The sequence below is a fragment of the Oncorhynchus mykiss genome, chromosome 3, assembly GCF_057628025.1.
Source record: "Oncorhynchus mykiss isolate SJ-2025 chromosome 3, ASM5762802v1, whole genome shotgun sequence".
Lineage (NCBI taxonomy): Eukaryota > Metazoa > Chordata > Actinopteri > Salmoniformes > Salmonidae > Oncorhynchus > Oncorhynchus mykiss.
This window is the reverse complement of record NC_143024.1, coordinates 66,359,657-66,380,147: the sequence shown is the minus strand read 5'-3', so window position 1 is coordinate 66,380,147 and position 20,491 is coordinate 66,359,657. Positions and strand designations below refer to the sequence as shown.

The window sequence follows — 20,491 nt, the reverse complement described above, 5'->3', positions numbered from 1 at the left end:
TACCCACATGGGTGACTGAAAGACGAAAGAGGTCAGTGGCGGTAATGCACCTAATTTATAAAAGTTGCCAAGCGAAGAAAAAGCCTGGAAGGAGGAGAGATGACTAGAAACGATTAGTTTGACCGTTTAATGTGTGGATTAATTGTAGAGTAGAGGACCTTGTGCATTTCATGGAAAATAACAACCAGGACAAAATAGCTAGCTAGCAACAGCAAGCTAGCTAAATAGGACAAATTAGCTAGCAAGCTAACTAACTGAAGTACCATAAGTGTTTAATGCTTTTCCACCTGTCCACAAATTAATGTAATTGGTATAGAGTTTGTTTTGATATTTGAACCTGCGTGTCGTGATCGCGTTTGGTGTCGGGAGACAAAATAAATGTATGCACAATGGTGCAGGATGGCACACTCGCACAGCCGGTTTGGGTTCTGTTTAAGACAGCACTACAGGGAGACGGGACAGACAGCTGATCGTCATTGCAGTGGCAGACCACGTGTAACAACACCTGCACAGGATCGGTACATCCGAACATCACACCTGCGGGTCAGGTACAGGATGGCAACAACGACTGCCCGAGTTACACCAGGAACGCACAATCCGTCCCTCAGTGCTCAGACTGTCAACAATAGGCAGAGAGAGGCTGGACAGAGGGCTGGTAGGCCTGTTGTAAGGCAGGTCCTCACCAGACATCACCGGCAACAATGTCGCCAATGGGCACAAACCCACCGTCGCTGGACCAGACAGGACTGACAAAAAGTGCTCTTCACTAATGAGTCGCGGTTTTGTCTCACTAGGGGTGATGGTTGGTTTCGGGTTAGGGTTAGGGTACTCTGGAGCAGGATCGATTTGGAGGTGGAGGCTCCGTCATGTTCTGGGGCGGTGTGTCGCAGCATCATCGGACTGAGCTTGTTGTCATTGCAGGCCATCTCAATGCTGTGCGTTACAGGGAAGACATCCTCCTCCCTCGTGGTACCCTTCCTGCAGGCTCATCCTGACATGACCCTCCAGCATGACAATGCCACCAGCCATACTGCTCATTCTGTCAGTGATCTGCTATGGCCAGCGGAGAGCCCGGCACTCAATCCCATTGAGAACGTCTGGAACCTGTTGGATCGGAGGGTGAGGGAGGGCTAGCCCCCCCCCCCCCCCACAGAAATGTCTGGGACCTTGCAGGTGCCTTGGTAGAAGAATGGGGTAACATCTCACAGCAAGAACGGGCAAATCTGGGGCAGTCCATGAGGAGGAGATGCACTGCAGTACTTAATGCAGCTGGTGGCCACACCAGATACTGACTTACTTTTGATTTGGACCCCCCTTTGTTCAGGGACACAGTATTCCATTTCTGTTAGTCACATGTCTCTGGAACTTGTTCAGTTTGTCTCAGTTGTTATGTTCATAGAAATATCTACAGATGTTAGGTTTTCCGAAAATAAACGCAGTTGACAGTGAGAGGACGTTTCTTTTTTTGATGAGTTTACATTTATACTCAACTTTTCATACAATCATCATATACACTGCTGCTACTCTGTTTATCATACAGTATATACTGATGCCTAGTCACCTCACCACTGTACTGTACATCTCCCTCCCTCCACTCCAGTGTCCCTGCCCATTGTATTTATGGTTCTGGAACTGACCCTGTATATACTTACTTGTCGTCTTATTTTTATTGCTTGTTTTGTTTTTTCTCATGTTTAGTGCTATATTGATTACTGTATTTTTGGATTTAGAGTTTGCAAGAAGTGCACAAGTACAGTGAAATGCCTGTGACATTAACTTGAAACTGTAGACAACCTGACTGTGGTACAAATTATTTGCTGAACTGTCTGCAGGTTTATCAATCATATTGTCTTTGTTTTGATTAATTTACAACCTGATTTATGAGGTAAATAATTACTGTAGCTACCATTTCATAATATTTGTTTCAGTCACACATTCAGCCTATGAATGATAAGGTAACTTTTTTTTGCAGGGGTGTTTTCTAGTAAGTTTGTAGCATTCCAACAACACGGGGCTGAGAGAGAAGGGAAGGGAGCGTGGGATATGATGTTGTTCCCTTAGGATTTGGTGCACACCACTGACTGCGCTCTCCTAGCTACCCACACAATCAGGATTCTTAGTTTTAGTTTGACGACTCTCTCTCTCTCTCTCTCTCTCTCTCTCTGTCTCTCTCTCTCATATTGCAGAAGTTGCAGAACTTGAAGCCAACCTTCCTAGTAAGTGTATGCAGTGCAACATAAAAAAAGTTGCGGATTCATGTGAATGATGTGTTTGATGTTCCCATGGCTCATTAGTAACTGAAGAGTCAGTTGCAGGCAGCGGTGGATGGCTCGGCTGTAGTGCTCCTGTCTGAACACCAGGGGGAGATTAAGAGCCACTGGAAAATGGATGATGATCATAGACTTCTACTTCTTACTTTTATAGCCAAATACAGTGCTCCATTGATATATATACACCACCGGTCAAATGTTTTAGAACATCTACTCATTCAAGGGTTTTTCTTTATTTAGACTATTTTCTACATTGTAGAATAATAGTAAAGACGTCAAAACTATGAAATAACACATGGAATCATGTAGTAACCAAAAAAGTGTTAAACAAATTCAAATATATTTGAGATTCTTCAAATAGCCATCCTTTGCCTTGATGACAGCTTTGCACACTCTTGGCATTCTCTCTCAACCAGCTTCATGGCATTCTCTCTCAACCAGTATCACCTGGAATGCATTTCAATTAATGTTGCGTCCTATTAAAAGTTAATTTGTGGAATTTCTTTCCTTAATGCTTTTGAGCCAATCAGTTTTGTTGTGACAAAGTAGGTAGCCCTATTTGGTAAAAGACTAAGTCTATATAATGGCAAGAACAGCTCAAATAAGCAAAGAGAAGGTCAGTAATTACGGAAAATTTCAAGAACTTTGAAAGTTTCTTCAAGTGCATCTGCAAAAACCATCAAGCGCTATGATGAAACTGGCTCTCATGAGGACCGCCACAGGAATGGAAGACCCAGAGTTACCTCTGCTGCAGAGGACACATTCATTAGAGTCACCAGCCTCAGAAATTGCAGCCCAAATAAATTCTTCAGAGTTCAAGTAACAGACACATCTCAACATTAACTGTTCAGAGGAGACTGCGTGACTCAGGCCTTCATGGTCGAATTGTTGCAAAGAAACCACTACTGAAGAGACTTGTTTGGTCCAAGAAACACAATGGACATTAGCCCGGGGAAATGTATCCTTTGGTCTGGAGTCGAAATTTGAGATTTTTGGTTCCAACTGCGGTGTCTTTGTGAGACACGGTGTGGGTGAACGGATGCTCTCTGCATATGTGGTTCCCACTGTGAAGCATGGAGGAGAAGGTGTGGGGGTGCTTTGCTGGTGACAATGTCAGTGATTTTATTTAGAATTCAAGGTACACTTAACCAGCAGGTTTACCACAGCATTCTGCAGTGATACGCCATCCCATCTGGTTTGGGCTTAGTTCCATTATCATTTGTTTTTCAACAGGACAATGACCCAACACACCTCCGGGCTGTGTAAGGGCTATGTGACCAATAAGGAGAGTGATGGAGTGCTGCGTCAGATGACCTGGCCTCCACAATCCCCCGACCTCAACCAAATTGAGATGGTTTGGGATGAGTCGGACCTCAGAGTGAAGGAAAAGCAGCTAACAAGTGCTCAGCATATGTGGGAACTCCTTCAAGACTGTTGGAAAAGCATTCCAGGTGAAGCTGGTTGAGGGAATGCCAATAATGCCTTGATGACAGCAGTGCACAAAGGGTGGCTATTTGAAGAATCTCAATTGTAAAATATATTTTGATTTGTTCAATACTTTTGGTTACTACATTATTCCATATGTTATTTGATAGTGTTGATGTCTTCACTAGTATTCTACAATGTAGAAAATAGTAAAAATGAAGAAAAACCCTTGAATGAGTAGGTGTTCTAAAACGTTTGACCGGTACTGTATTAGCATAACATAGAGATAACAAAGATAGTGTAGACCTAGATTTATAATGTACACATAATATATTTGAATTTAAGATAACTATGTACATTTCCAAGAAAATATCAATTCAACTGTAAATGTTGGCTAATAACAACTGAGAGATATGCCCTTATCCTCTCTCTCACCACCTCCCCACCTTAGGTACGTGTAAAGCCAGCTTCCCTGATGAGAACAAGCTACATCACTTTCAGCTGGCTGTCTCTCCAGGTAAGACCCCACCAGCCCCCATCTCACTAATAGCCAACCTGTGTGTATGTAGACCTACATAAATAACAATTGTATAACACAAGTGTGCAGTGAGCTAGTTACTAGGATAGTAAGGTATGATGACAGTCTGGAAGCTGTTTCTAATCCCTTCAGTCAACCTTTAGAAGTAGGCTCTTAATCAGTGGCAGCGCTTAAGTAATTGTATTCTCCAAACCGTTGACCTCCTCTGAGAGTTAAACTGGATCAGTGAGGTCAGGAGGTCAAGTCTAAGATGGACTACATCAGCGATTTCTCTAATTGCTGCAGACTGCAGTGCTTTTAAAGGGCATAAACTCCATGCCAGCTGAGTATCACACTGATAAAAATAAAATCATGTGCTGTTCTTTTAGACTATTGTCACCATTATCCAAAGTTGTAGCTCACACCAATGACAAGCTGTACCAGTACAAACTTATTATTGAGTATTCTATAGTCCCCTGTTGAGAACTGCTCCCCAGGCAAAAGTTCTGCTTCTCAGGAAGGTAATTGAGAGTCCTGGATCATGTCTGTGACAGCACGTCCTGTTCTAGCCTAAGTGGTTGTTCCCTGTATTTAAATGCAGGCTGTCTCTAGCAGGATGGCAGGCAGGCAGCCATCATTATTCCCCAGGCAGGTCCTGTCTTAGAGCGCTGCCTAGTGCATACCTGTCCTGTATACTGTAGTCTGAAGACGTACTGTTACTGGAGCAGCCTGGAATTATTCATGCCTTAGGAGACTTTGTTCTCCTAACTCTCTGTGTGTGTGTGTGTGTGTGTGTGTATTTCATCACGCACACATCCACCCTTCTCCAGGTATGTGTACCTCATTTCTTCTCTTGCTAAATGAGCTCAGTTCCTTCCTTTAGCCTTCATAAAGTGCAGTATCAGCAGATTCTCTGATACTGCGCTGTTGGTTGTCACCATTAGAGCAGTGTTATTCTGGATTATTCAAAGACAGCCTGTTTGGAGGTCACAGAGGGCAGTGTGGTTTAGCTGGGGAGTGAGTAGTAGGAACTGGGGACAGAATAGCTGTTGTTCTCCCTCTGTGTAGCCAGGAGACTTGGCTAGCTGCCCCATGTGTTTAGCCTGCCCTGTCCAGGCTCAGGAGGATGGGCACAGCAACATGCATGTTTAATGCAGTGCATTTGTAATGTTTTGCCACTTTCCTCACATCTGCTGCATTTTTTTTCTCAGACCTTTTTTGTTTTTAAAGAGAGCCTTTACCATTTTGTAATATCTCTGTGTCAGCAGGGCATCTGTAATGCTCAACTCTGTTTGAGAGCTTAATCTAGCATGGAGATAGTGGATAGCATCTCATTTCACCAACTGAACTGTTTTAGAACCAAGCTCCTCAATACCTTGCATGGGTTGGAACATTGAGGTGCCTCCATAGTCCCTGTTCGAGGGCTGATTTAACAATTACCCTCATGCTGTACTTTGGTACGACAAGCTCCAAAATGTCCCTCTGCTGTCAGGCCCGCACTCCTCGAGGTCTATGAAGTTTTTGGTTGAAAAGATTCCGATTGGGGGGACCTAAATAATCTGCTCTGCACAAAGCCCAGGGCTAAGATCATGCAGTGTGAAAAGCCCTCTAATACTAGCTCCTCATTCACAGTCTGTGTCAGTGCCTCAGAGCACGATTGAGAGGACCGCCCAGCCCCAGCAGTTGACTCTTTTTAAATTCACAGCCTGTGGGAATGATAATGGTGATTTAATTGCGGAATGACCCGTAGATAAATTATCCTTCGAGTTTCTACTACACAGGTGATGTTGGCAAAACCCACAGGTTCTCCCGGCTCTAATTAAAATACCAAGAGAAGAGGTAATGTCATGAATTTGGATGTGGTGTGTTTAGGAGCCACCTCTATATCACCTCTCTATTTCTGCAGTGCTGTCAGCCAGTCACTCTCGAAAGGAGGCATATTTTATATGCTGAGCAGTCATTTTAGTGTGTGTGCGCGCGTCTGTTTGTGCACGGGTGCTCTCTGAGCCCTCTTAACGCTGAGTCAAGTGTATTCTCTCCTCTTGAGCCTGCTATTGTATTAACTTACTAAAGGCATGGCTCCCCTGCTCTGGAGTTGACCTCTAATGACCGGTAGAGAGGCGAGTGACTGTGGGAGTCTCAGCCTCAGAATCACAGTGCCTAAGGATTGTAATTTAGACCCTTTTGACTTTTTCCATATTTTGTTAGGTTACAGCCTTATTCTGCAATTTAATACATTCCCTCAATCTACATACAATACCCCATAATGACAAAGCAAAAACAGGGTTTTAGACATTTTTGTGAATTAAAATAAACTGAAATATCACATTTACATAAGTATTCCGACCCTTTATGCAGTACTTTGTTGAAGCACCTTTGACAGTGACTACATCCTCGAGTATTTTGGGGTATGACACTACAAGCTTGGCACACCTGTATTTGGGGAGTTTCTCCCATTCTTCTCTGCAGATCCTCTCAAGCTCTGTCAGGTTGGATGGGGAGTGTTGCTGCACAGCTATTTTCAGGTCTCTTCAGAGATGTTCAATCAGGTTCAAGTCCATGGCTCTGGCTGGGCCACTCAAGGATAATCAGAGACTTGCTGCATGCTTAGGGCCATTGTTCTGTTGGAAGGTGAAACTTTGCCTCTGTCTGAGGTCCTGAGCACTCTGGAGTAGGTTTTCATTAAGTATCTCTCTGTACTTTGCTCCATTCGTCTTTGCCGCCCAGTCCCTGCCGCAGAAGACGTGACACTTGGCATTCAGGCCAAAGAGTTCAATCTTGCTTTCTTCAGACCAGAGAATCTTGTTTCTCATGGTCTGAGAGTCTTTAGGTGCCCTTTGGCAAACTCCAAGCGGGCTGTCATGAGGAGTGGCTTTTGTCTGGCCACTCTACCATAATGGCCTGATTGGTGGAGTGCTGCAGAGATGGTTGTCCTTCTGGAAGGTTCTCCCATCTCCACATAGGAACTCTATAAATCTGTCAGTGACCATCCGGTTCTTGGCCACCTCCCTGACCAAGGCCCTTCTCCCCTGATTGCACACTTTCTAGGAAGAGTCTTGGTGGTTCAAAAGGTCTTCCATTTTAAGAATGATGGAGATCACTGTGGTCTTGCGGACCTTCAATGCTGCAGAAATGTTTGGTACCCTTCCCCAGATCTGTGCTTCAACACAATCTTGTTTCGGAGTTCTACGAACAATTCCTTCGACTTCATGGCTTGGGTTTTCCTCTGACATGCACTGTCAGCTGTGGGACATTATATAGACAGGTGTATGTGCCTTTCCAAATAATTTCCAATCAGTTGAATTTACTACAGACCTCCAATCAAGTAGTAGAAACCTCTCAAGGATGATCAATGGAAACAGGATGCATCGGAGCTCAATTTGAGTCTCATAGCAAAGGGTCTGAATACTTTTTTTATTTTTTATTATTAATACACTAACCCTACATTTTTAAATATATTTTTTTTAAATCTGTTTTTGCTTTTCATTAAAGGGGTCTTGTGTGTAGATTGCTGTTTTCGCCTGCCATATCAGTTCTGTTATACTCAGACATTATTTTAACAGTTTTAGAAACTTTAGAGTGTTTTCTTTCCAAATCTACCAATTATATGCATATCCTAGCTTCTGGGCCTGAGTAACAGGCAGTTTACTTTAAGCATGCTTTTCATCAGGATGTGAAAATACTGCCCCCTACCCTGTAATTGAACCCACAAATGCTGATGCTCCAGATACTCAAGTAGTCTAAAGGACAGTTTTATTGCTTCTTTAATCAGGACAACAGTTTCAGCTGTGCTAGCATAATTGCAAAAGGTTTTTCTAATGATCAATTAGCCTTTTAAAATTATAAACTTGGATTAGCTAACACAACGTGACATTGGAACACAGGAGTGATGGTTGCTGATAATGGGCCTCTGTAGGCCTATGTAGATATTCCATTAAAAATCATCTGTTTCCAGATACAATAGTCATTTACAACATTAACAATGTCTACACTGTATTTCTGATCAATTTGGTGTTATTTTAATGGACAAAATATTTTATTTTATTTCACAAACAAGGACATTTCTAAGTGACCCCAAACTTTTGAACGGTAATGTACTTACCACACCATCATCTAATTGGACTTTCCTCTATATGTCCATTCTTGTGGTTAAATTACTCTATCATAAAATGTTGTCTGTCATATCTAGGGCGGTCATACTTAGTGGTGTGTTGCTTAGGGCACTATCCTAAGTTGATAACTACAGCTGTAAGGCACCAGCTCCGGACAGTCTAGAGGGATGACCTATGGACAGTGGTGTAAACTACTTATTTAAACTAGTGTTAGTATTTTTACTTAAGTAGTTTTTTTTGTGGTATCTGTACTTTACTATTTATATTTTTGCCAACTTTTACTTCACTGCATTCCTAAAGAAAATGATATACCTTTTACTCCATACATTTTCCCTGACACCCAAAAGTTCTTGTTACATTTTGACAGGAAAAGGGTCCAATTCACGTACTTATCAAGAGAACATCCCTGGCCTCCCGGGTGGCGCAGTGGTTAAGGGCGCTATACTGCAGCGCCAGCTGTGCCATCAGAGTCCCCCGGCCGCGACCGGGAGGTCCGTGGGGCGACGCACAATTGGCCTAGCGTCGTCCGGGTTAGGGAGTGATTGGTCGGTAGGGATCTCCTTGTCTCATCGCGCACCAGCGACTCCTGTGGCGGGCCGGGCGCAGTGCGCACTAGCCAAGGTTGCCAGGTGCACGGTGTAGCCTCCGACACATTGGTGCGGCTGGCTTCAGGGTTGGATGCACGCTGTGTTAAGAAGCAGTACGGCTGGTTGGGTTGTGTATCGGAGGACGCATGACATTCAGCCTTCGTCTCTCCCGAGCCCGTACGGGAGTTGTAGCAATGAGACAAGATGGTAGCTACTACAACAATTGGATACCACGAAATTGGGGAGAAAAAGGGGTAAAAAAAGAAAAAAGAGAACATCCCTGGTCATCTGCCTTTGATCTTGCGGACTCACTAAAGCACATGCTTCGTTCATAAATTATATCAGGTTTTCCTAATATAAGGATTTTGAAATTATTCATACTTTTACTTTTGATACCTCAAGTAGTATTTTACTGGGGTATTTAACTTGAGTCTTTTTCTATGAATTTATCTTTACTTTTACACCAACAACCAAGAGAATGAACTAAAGAGAAAAACAGAAAACCGCAAACAACAATGCCAAAAACAACAAAAAAAACGAAGGACATCAAGGACAACTGAAATCATAACAGCAATGCCAACTGTATATGTTTGTGTGCATGTCTGGCACTTACATGTACAGTGGGGCAAAAAAAGTATTTAGTCAGCCACCAATTGTGCAAGTTCTCCAACTTAAAAAGATGAGAGGCCTGTAATTTTCATCATAGGTACACTTCAACTGTGACAGACAAAATGAGAAAAAAAAATCCAGAAAATCACATTGTAGGATTTTTAATGAATTTATTTGCAAATTATGGTGGAAAATAAGTATTTGGTCAATAACAAAAGTTCTCAATACTTTGTTATATACCCTTTGTGGCAATGACAGAGGTCAAACGTTTTCTGTAAGTCTTCACAAGGGTTTCACACACTATTGCTGGTATTTTGGCCCATTCCTCCATGCAGATCTCCTCTAGAGCAGTGATGTTTTGGGGCTGTTGCTGGGCAACACGGACTTTCAACTCCCTCCAAAGATGTTCTATAGTGTTGAGATCTGGAGACTGGCTAGGCCACTCCAGGACCTTGAAATGCTTCTTACGAAGCCACTCCTTCGTTGCCCGGGCGGTGTGTTTGGGATCATTGTCATGCTGTAAGACCCAGCCATGTTTCATCTTCAATACCCTTGCTGATGGAAGGAGGTTTTCACTTAAAATCTCACGATACATGGCCCCATTCATTCTTTCCTTTACACGGATCAGTCGTCCTGGTCCCTTTGCAGAAAAACAGCCCCAAAGCATGATGTTTCCACCCCCATGCTTCACAGTAGGTATGGTGTCCTTTGGATGCAACTCAGCATTCTTTGTCCTCCAAACACGACGAGTTGAGTTTTTACCAAAAAGTTATATTTTGGTTTCATCTGACCATATGACATTCTCCAAATCTTCTTCTGGATCGTCCAAATGCTCTCTAGCAAACTTCAGATGAGCCTGGACATGTACTGGCTTAAGCAGGGGGACACGTCTGGCACTGCAGGATTTGAGTCCCTGGCGGCGTAGTGTTACACTGATGGTAGGCTTTGTTATTTTGGTCTCAGCTCTCTGCAGGTCATTAACTAGGGTGAGATCTTGCGTGGAGCCCCAGATCGAGGGAGATTATCAGTGGTCTTGTATGTCTTCCATTTCCTAATAATTGCTCCCACAGTTGATTTCTTCCAACCAAGCTGCTTACCTATTGCAGGTTCAGTCTTCCCAGCCTGTTGCAGGTCTACAATTTTGTTTCTGGTATCCGTTGACAGCTCTTTGGTCTTGGCCATAGTGGAGTTTGGAGTGTGACTGTTTGAGGTTGTGGACAGGTGTCTTTTATACTGATAACAAGTTCAAACAGGTGCCATTAATACAGGTAACGAGTGGAGGACAGAGGAGCCTCAACCTCCTGGTGTTAGGGGGCAGTATTTTCATTTTTGGGAAAAAAAACATTCTCGTTTTAAACGGGATATTTTGCCAGGAAAAGATGCTAGAATATGCATATAATTGACAGCTTTGGATAGACAACACTAACGTTTCCAAAACTGTAAAGATATTGTCTGTGAATATAACAGAAATGATGTTGCAGGCGAAAGCCTGAGAAAAATCCAATCCGGAAGTGCCCCAGGTTTTGAAAGCGCTGCGTTCCAATGACTCCCTATTCAGCTGTGAATGTATCAACGAGCTTACGCTTACTCTGTTGAAGAATAGCCGTAGGTGGCCACATTGCGTAAGTGGTCACATGGTGGCTCCGAGAGAGATTCTCGCGTAAAATACAGAGGTAGCCATTACAATCGGTCCTAGTGAAAAACGAATTGTCCCGACGGATATATTATCCAATAGATATTAGAAAGACACCTTGAGGATGGATTCTAAACAACGTTTGCCATGTTTCTGTCGATATTATGGAGCTAATTTGGAATATTTTTCGGCGTTGTGGTGACCGCAATTTCCGGGCGATTTCTTAGCCAAACGTGAACAAACGGAGCTATTTCGCCTACAAAAATAATATTTTGGGAAAAAATGAACTTTGGCTGTCTACCTGGGAGTCTCGTGAGTGAAAACATCCGAAGTTCATCAAAGGTAAACGATTTAATTTGATTGCTTTTTTGATTTCCGTGACAGGGTTGCCTGCTGCTAGCAAGGCATGATGCTATGCTAGGCTATGATAAACTTACACAAATGCTTGTCTAGCATTGGCTGTAAAGCATATTTTGAAAATCTGAGATGACAGGGTGATTAACAAACGGCTAAGCTGTGTTCCAATATATTTCACTTGCGATTTTCATGAATAGGAATATTTTCTAGGAAGATTTATGTCCGTTGCGTTATGCTAATTAGTATCAGATGATGACAACGGTCCCGTTCACGGGATGGGGTGTCACTACAGATTAAAGAAGAAGTTACAGGTCTGTGAGAGCCAAGAATCTTGCTTGTTTGTAGGTGACCAAATACTTATTTTCCACCATAATTTGCAAATAAATTCATTAAAAATCCTACAATGTGATTTTCTGATTTTTTTTTTGTCATAGTTGAAGTGTACCTTTGAAAATTACAGGCCTCATCTTTTTAAGTGGGAGAACTTGCACAATTGGTGGCTGACCAAATACTTTTTTGCCCCACTGTATGTGTGTGTTCTTGTATGCGTTTATTTGAATGAGTGGGTGTTTGTACATGTGTACAAACACCTGCACGGCATCAGCCTCAGGCAAACCGGCATTAGCTGCAAAAACACTGCCCCTCAGTGTCATTCAAACAGACTTTTTATTATGTTTTATTTTGACTTTATTTTTGACTTTGACTTAACTAGTTTTAATCTTTGACCATCATTATCTCCCGCACATCAACTCTACTCCCACTTGTCTCCAATACCACATCCCAACCCTCAGCTTCCCTCAGCCCTTCCCACCTATCTCTGCTGGCCACCCTCTTCGGATTTCTATGCAACATATCTTTCAACTATGCTGTGATGTTTAACGTACAATTTCTATCTAATCAAGTAGAATCCACAGATTGCGAGTTGAAGATCATCATTATTTTTACTAAGAATATTAGTAATTGACTGACCCAGTCTTTCCAGATCTCCTAACAGTACTATTTCCGGGGTCAATTTTAGATCAATGCTATGCATTTTCAGCCATTCTTGAACCTGAGACCAGAAACAGGCTACCTGAGGGCAATACCCTGAGAAATCAGACCTTCCTGCTGAGTACCTGACAGACTACCATTTCTATAGGAGTAGTTAAAACCATCTAACAATGGAGCTTTTAGTATACCAAAAAAGGCTTGATATACCTCTACCGGTATGCCATCAAGCCCTGGGGTTTTTCCTGGCTGAAAGAATTTAATAGCCTCTAATTTGACCTTCTCACTGATCTTTCTGTAGATTTGTTAATTTTCCATTTTTTTTTAATTATTTGGAAAGAATTCCTTACCGTAATCTTCATTCAGTGGGAGAGGATGAGACGGAAAAGAGAACATCTCCCTAAAATATTTAGCTTCCACTTTTAAAATATAATTCGAAGAGTCATAGATGACGGTCTTCAGCAATGAGTTTCTGCAAATGTATTTTTGTTAGCATTCCCGTATTGGAGATTCGGGAAGAATTTAATTTTTCTCCATATTCTATTCAGTTTGCTTGAATAAATTCCTCAAGTTCTTTTTGTTTTTCCTCTAACTTATTTTGCATCTCTGTGGTATCATTTTTATTGCTATCTACATGTACTATTAGTTCATGGATTTCCCTTGTTTGTCTCTTTTAGCCAGAAACTGCTTTGTTATTATTGATGAATATTGAATTGATTGACCCCTGAAGGTACGTTTTAAAGGTATCCCAAACAATAAGGGGATTTTCTGAACCTATATTATACTGGAAAAATTAAGCTCTAAATTATTTTGTCCTAGTTAAAAATGTTGTCCTCCAGTAAACTTTGATTAAATTTCCAATATCCCCGTCCACGTGGACAATCTGAATTATGTGAAGGCCAATTAGATGATGATCCGATCACATTCTGTCTCCTATTAAAACTTTTTGAACCTTTATGCAAGAGAGAAAGAGACAAAGTAGGCAAGACGACTAGCTTGATTAAGTCTCCATGTATATCTCACTAGGTCAGGGTTTTTTAGTGTCCAAATATCCACTATTTCTAATGTGTCCATAATATTTGTGATTTCCCAAAGGGCATGGTGATAATAGTTTGTAGAATGATAACTTTTACGCCCAACTTAACACCTGTCTCCTACCATAATGATTTGATCATTTGTTGCCTGTAAGTTCAACAAATTGCTATAAATGTTTTCAAACAAGTATGGATCATCCTGATTTAGACCATATAGATTAATGAGCCAAATCTCTTTTTCATCCACTTTCATTATCAAAAAGATCCACCTTTCTCGCGAATCATCATTCCTGACTATTTGCACATTCCGATTGAAATGTTTGTTAATTCATGTCACACCTTTTGAGTTCCTTTGTCCATGACAGAGAATTATTTCACCACCCCATTCCTTTTTCCACACAACTTTATCTAAGGATGTAGAGTGAGTTTCCTGTAAACAGATTGTTATATTCCTTTTCTTTTAGCCACGTAAAGACTGATCTTCTTTTTTTTATAATCTGCTAAACCGTTATAATTAGAACTAGCTATACTTATTTCCCCCCTTACCATAACTAGATACTATCCTCACTCTAAATTGACCATAATTAGTGCTTGTAAAGTTACTGCCATCAGAGGTATTATGACGGTCAAAATTAGAGCTTTCAAATGTCTGATATTTAAAATTCAAGAAATAGGTTCTAGAAATATTTGTTTTATTCCCTTGCCTGTTTGCCTGTGAGCCAATGCCACAGATGTTAGAAAATTAAGACAATATATTTTATGTGTAGTAAATCTGAGTAGGTTGATGTGTATGATATTGGATGTGATTTAGTGAGAGTGTGTACAATGTCTGTGTAAGAGTAAGACTATAATATGTGATGTCCAAATAAATAGTAACTCCGACAATTTGCATGGTTGAGTGTCTTTGTGTAACATGTAGTGGGTATAGCCTTAATATTCATGAGGATAATTGTAATTCATATCGTATCACTGTCATAGTTGCATCATAATTACCTTTAACATCATTGAAAAACATCCCAGCATTTCCATAGCAATTCATGTTTCACATGATCATGAAAGAGACCTTGCGTTACTCTAGAGACGGCTTCACTACAGTACAAATGTATTCTGTACAATATGTTATTATTCCCCAATGCTCCTATTCTGATATCTTCCCCTTGCTTGTTGTAAACATATATAAACTTGTAGACGAATACATAAAAAAGAAACAAACATTAAATTATAAAACAGTTCTCGACAATAGAGAGATGGCGAGATGAGCACAAGATCAGGGGTGTGTGTGTAAGTCCGTATGTGTAAGCGAGCATGTAATTGAGTACGTGTGTGTTGATATCCACTTCATAGTGTTCAGATATTTTTACAGTTCTATTTGTTAACGGCATGTGTGTTAACATCAGAAGAGTGTTTTGGCGATTCCCTTCCACTTGGTGCAATCTGAGTGACTACTACCTCATCTGTTGCTGTTATCAAGGGCAATTTGACTTGTTAGGTTTCTAACCTGCTGACTGTTTCTGGCATTCTGGCATATCCCCTTTGGCATACCAAAGGGGACCAACTATTTTACCGATTTTATTCCGTATTGTTGTCCTACCGGAACGCATGTTTAGAGTATTTTACTATTTGCATTGTAGTTGAGACTACGCATGGCTACGAATGATTATTGTTACCATTTTTTGGGGGGAGATGGAAAGTGTGGGACACCTCAGTGATCTCTTTTACGACCAGTGTGGGACACCTCTGTGATATCTCAATATGTATTCCAAGGTTATCCCCGTCGAGGGGCTTGTCCGCCCCTTTCTGTTCTCGTGGGCGGCCTCGCACAGTGTTGCACGTAGCCTCGACCCACCCACTGGCCTTGACGAGGCTCATCATGGAGCTGGGCTAGTATTTCCCCCCCCTACCCCCTTTTGTCTCCGGAAACCCCGAGGCACAAACAAAAATATTGTGCACTTTGTACAAGTTGTCAGCAGCTGCGTTGTTCGTAGATTGGCTGTAACCTTTCAACCAAATCTCCTGGTGTTTTGCTTCAAAATGCTTAGTAACTGTCATGGCCCGCATTTTCCACAGCGTCCACGTGTGGGAACCGTTTAAGTAACTGTGAACTGAGACGAGGATATCTTTTGGCGATATCACAGTGTTATACTAGTTGGAGTTACCGGGTTAGTGGCGGGACTGAAGCTGTTAGTTTCAGTGTTAAGGGGTCTGTCGCCCTCAAAGCGGAAAATGTATCATCGGAAGCAGAGTCCACTCTGAACATTGATACTTAGTTTCCTGAGACTGCTGCACTGCTTGCAGAAGTGTCTGAAGGACAAGAGAAGTTCATCTTAGCTAAAGTATTGCATGACCAATGAGGACGGAAGTTGCTCACTCAGACTGCTTCCTCGAAATCATGGAAATAGTCTGAGTTTTGCTGATTTGTATGTGCTGAGATATTGTAATATCCGCTTGAGTCAGATTCTGTACCAAGAGGTATCGAAAAGTATTTTTCCCAAGGGGTCCTGTCGACAGATACTCCTTGTGGATGACTGTGTTGCAGCAAACATTAGGAGAACACAGTGTTGTCAGTGGAGGCAGCACGGTTACTTGTGACCACAATTGGTTGTTTTTCCAATCAATCAGTGGGACCAAACGATCCATCAAGCCTGCTCAGAGTAGCAGGTGTTCAGTTTTGTGGCTGGTAACATACACAGGGTGAACAAGCGATACGTTTTGGAAGTGTAGTTTCAGCATGAATCGCTTTGTGAGTGGTGAAGTAGTTTGAGTGAAACCTCAAAGTTTAGTGTTGTTTTCAACCAAAGTTTAGTTAGGTTCACAGCCCTTTTGAGATCATTTTATCCATGTTTGAGAGATGAGCGTTATTGTCGAGCTGAATGAATTAGTGCATCACAGGGCTCTACACAATTTTTTCCCCCAAGGAGTACATGTGCTCCTAAATGAAAAAATGTAGGCGCATCCAGAAATTGAGGTGCACAGTGTAAAATGTTAAAGTAACAAAGCATTTATTACATACATATTTATACTGCTTGTGTGTGTGCACATGTACCAAGGGGCACACATCTATGCAAACCGCACATACCACCAAAACCACACATTGACCCATGCCTACTAGACGCAAAGGATATCAGTTGTCCAGCTGCTTTTGTAGGTTGGCCGTCTGGCACGCTAAGAGGTCAGCCAGCGGTCCACGGCAGGAGTGGGATCAACTCCTCGACTGAAGGCCCCTCCAGGCTGATCCTCATCAGGTCTTCCCTGGGGGAGACCCCAAGGCAGCTTCTTGTCGAAATCTTAATCCGGTTCTGCGCAGAGAAGCCTCGCTCACACTGAGTGGCTGAAATGGGCAGCAGCAGCATAAGCTGTACCAACTCCAGTATGTTCTAGGGAAAATATGATATCTTTCAATTTAATTTAAACTCTTACCATTAACTTATCAAAACCAAACATAGAAGGATACCATACATAACCACTCAGGACTGTTAGCCTGCCTTGTAATCGTGCCTGTAGGGGTCCTTTGACAACATGGTCTCCCACAGGCCACTGTAGGACTTGTCCTACAGCCCCTGCCACTCAAAGGGGAGAAGGCTGGCCTGGTCTTCTGGCCATGTGTCAGGGTTTAGCACTCTGAAAGTCTCCACTGCGGTCTGGACACCCTCATCCTTCAGCAAACCACCAAACCTGGCTTTGAGATCATCCACGCTGATGTTGATTGGCGCCTCCATGTGCTGCTTCAGTTGGATTGGTGAGGTCCGTGAAGACTTTCAGATTCCCCTTCAGTGTTATTCCCTTTAACAGAAATGACACACACACACACACATAGAGATTCACACACCAACACACAATGAAATGTCTGGGCATTTGTCTGTCTCCCATATATATATTTTTTAAAGACTTCTCCACTGCATTTCCCTCCTTATCCTCATTGTTCTTTTAGGCAACGAATACATTGATTCTCACACTGAGAATCTGTCTTAATCATCGATTTTAATCATCTATTTCTCTTGCATCCTAACAAGCTCTCATCCTAACACACATGGAATCTCCTCTCATCACCCTGCTGCTGAGCAAGCATGGTCTGGATCTTCTCCAACATGCCTCCTGCTTTTGCCCTAAGCTTTAGTGCTTCCAGTCTGGTTACTGTCTTCCTCAACTCTGTGGCTTGGGGGAGGGTCAGGTCATTCCTTTGCAGGGGGATGCTAAGTGAGGATAGCTCCTCAAACATGTCTGAAAGAAAATGGCAGAATACACTTACTCCATTTCCCGTATTATCTGTTAAGTAGTGAGTAAATAAACTGTCACCTGCCAATTACTTGATTCTGACAGTTTATTTGAGTCTTGTGGTATTACATTTTCTGTGTAAAACTTACCTCCTTTGCCCGCCCTTGAACTTCCGCTGTTGTTGATGCTACGGCCAGGTGCTCCATGGGCTGCAGAACAACGGAGTACTGGCCTTTGTCAGTGGCAAGGTCCTTGTCTTTTCCATGCTGCAGGAACACTTTTTGAGGGCTCTGTAGACATGGGGGATCCAGAGAGTGCCCTTGACGCTAGATGGTGTGCAAATATCCACACAGCGCTTTCGCCCGAAAACATAGAGCTCTTGTTTGGATTTTCCGCTGAAGTGATACATCTTCCATTTCAGATACAGAAGACACCTTTTGGCTCTTTCTTCTGACAGTATTGCCAGCCCTAGCCTGGCAATACATTCAGGTCTAGCCTGTGAAAGTAAGAACAGAATCTTCCAAACAATTCACCCCCCCCCCCCCGTCCCCCGTCTCTTGTGCCAGCAGAAAACAATAATTCTGTGGTATTTACCATTCCAGCACTTAGAGCGCACACACACGCACTGTTTAACATTCTCTGCTTGCAAATAAAACTAAATCATAGGTTTGTAACTAATACATTATCTTTGTGGCATACAGTGGATTGGAATTATATGCCCCCCTGCCTCTCTCTGCAGATGGGCAATCACTCCCCCATGGTGGCCCATGTTCACGGAGGCACCATCTGCCCCGAAGGAGATGCAATTCTTCATCCATGACCATCCAATGAGCAAACAGCACGAAATGCGGCCTTGGTGGCATCCAAAACACCTCGAATGACGACACAAAAAAACTATTTTACAAAAGTATTTCTGACAAACTAAATTCTATCTCCATTACGAATAATGATTCGACTTTACACAACTATAAAGCCTGTAAAGAGAAACAACTTACCAATGGCATGGGAGTGCTCAAGAGTCTGTCTGACCAGGAGATTGACTGGCTTCCCATCGTCCAACAAGCGCATGAAGACAATCTCGCATTCGGTGTTGGATATATCAGTGTCTCCGTCTATTAGAATGGCAAAATGCTTCGCGGCGTTCAGCTTCGCTGACAGGCCCTCTCATTATGTCAGCAATTTTACCAATCATCTCCGCACATCTTACATCATTGTCGTATGTCGGATTAATGTCAACTCCGTTTTTGTGGTCTGATAAGCGGCCCAAATTTGATGAAAGGTTCTTCTTTCGCAATGAAGTATGCAATGTTTATCTTTATTTTCAGATGCCTCCTCTTCTCCTCAGACAGCAGCACTTGCCTCCTCAAGGCTGCTGACACAGTGCCTGATGGTTTCTCCTGTCTCAACAGGTACAGATATCTATACTGGATATTCCGCTGCGAGATGTTATGTTTTGTTACATTATCTCTTTTCAGATGCGGGTTTCCTGACACGAAGGACAAGCTGCCCGCCTGTTTCTGCCCTCTACAATATTTGCAGAACATGACGTTGTTTTCGAAATCTAGCAATGGGATCATTTTGAGCAAATTCGCATTAACATCTATATGTTCTCCTTCCGCCAGGCTACAGTGGACGTTGAAGTGACAGCAAGGGTCACGGTAGCTTCGCTAACATTGTTCTCAGCAGCTTAGCTAACGTTTTTCTCAGCATCCCTTACGTTAGCTGCCATGTCAACATTAGCCGGCTCAGGTAAACCTTGTGAAGAGGCTTCGTTAGTTGAAACTTGCAAATCCCCCTCGCTGGATTCCTCTTTCTCCTCATCGCTTTTTCACTTAAAATAAAATTGAATGGCTTCATTTTTATCGATGACTGCACGTTAACTTATAGTCTATACCGATTATTTTTTTCCAGTGTTCACCTTTCTCTCACTCTGACTGACTAGACTGCGTCATCACAGAAAACTCTAGTGTGGTTGGCGTATACCGCTTGTAAAATGTGGGACTTGTAGTTTTTAAACAATTCGCAGCGGGGGGGAAATCGATTACGGTTGGTTGTAATCTTTCCTCACACACTGCTCGTAAATGATTTTTCTGGTTCGCGCACATCTATTTTTAGGGCCATATGCGAGTGAAATACTCGCGCTGTAGAGCCCTTCATCATGGGTCATGGGTTTCCATGTAGCGACTTACAGTGTTGTGTTTTGTGGTCATATTCCCCACAAAGTGGAGGGGTTATTCGCACCAATGTGATGTGCCATTTGTGTTCAGTCCGATGGGCGAACACAGTCCGATGGACGAATCTGACAGTCCGATCGACGAATCTGGGTTTGGCGGATGCCAGGAGAGCGCTACCTGCCCCAATGCATAGTGCCAACTGTAAAGTTTGGTGGAGGAGGAATAATGGTCTGGGGCTGTTTTTCATGGTTCGGGCTAGGCCCGTTAGTTCCAGTGAAGGGAAATCTTAACTCCTACAGCATACAATGACATTCTAGACAATTCTGTGCTTCCAACTTTGTGGCAACAGTTTGGGGAAGGTCCTTTAAAAATCTAATTGTATTGGTCACATACATGTATTTAGCAGGTGTAGCGAAATGCTTGTGTTCCTAGCTCCAACAGTGCAGTAGTATCTAACAATTCACAACATACACAAATCCAAAAAGTAAAATAATGGAATTACGAAATATCAAAATTAGGACAAGCAATGTCGGACTGGCATTAACTAAAATACAGTATAATAGAATACATTATA

The 20,491-nt window shown here is 42.4% G+C and overlaps 1 protein-coding gene across 2 annotated transcripts in view; it reads left to right on the top strand.

Annotated features, from left to right (window-relative positions):
- Positions 1–20,491, top strand: part of LOC110520213 (NEDD8-conjugating enzyme UBE2F) — an 88,185-nt gene that overhangs the window by 11,196 nt on the left and 56,498 nt on the right. For both annotated transcript variants that reach the window (XM_036974604.2, XM_090229947.1), the window contains 2 exons: positions 2,187–2,216; positions 4,147–4,212. In XM_036974604.2, the coding sequence (XP_036830499.1) occupies positions 2,187–2,216; positions 4,147–4,212 (96 nt within the window). The remainder of the gene's footprint in view (positions 1–2,186; positions 2,217–4,146; positions 4,213–20,491) is intronic.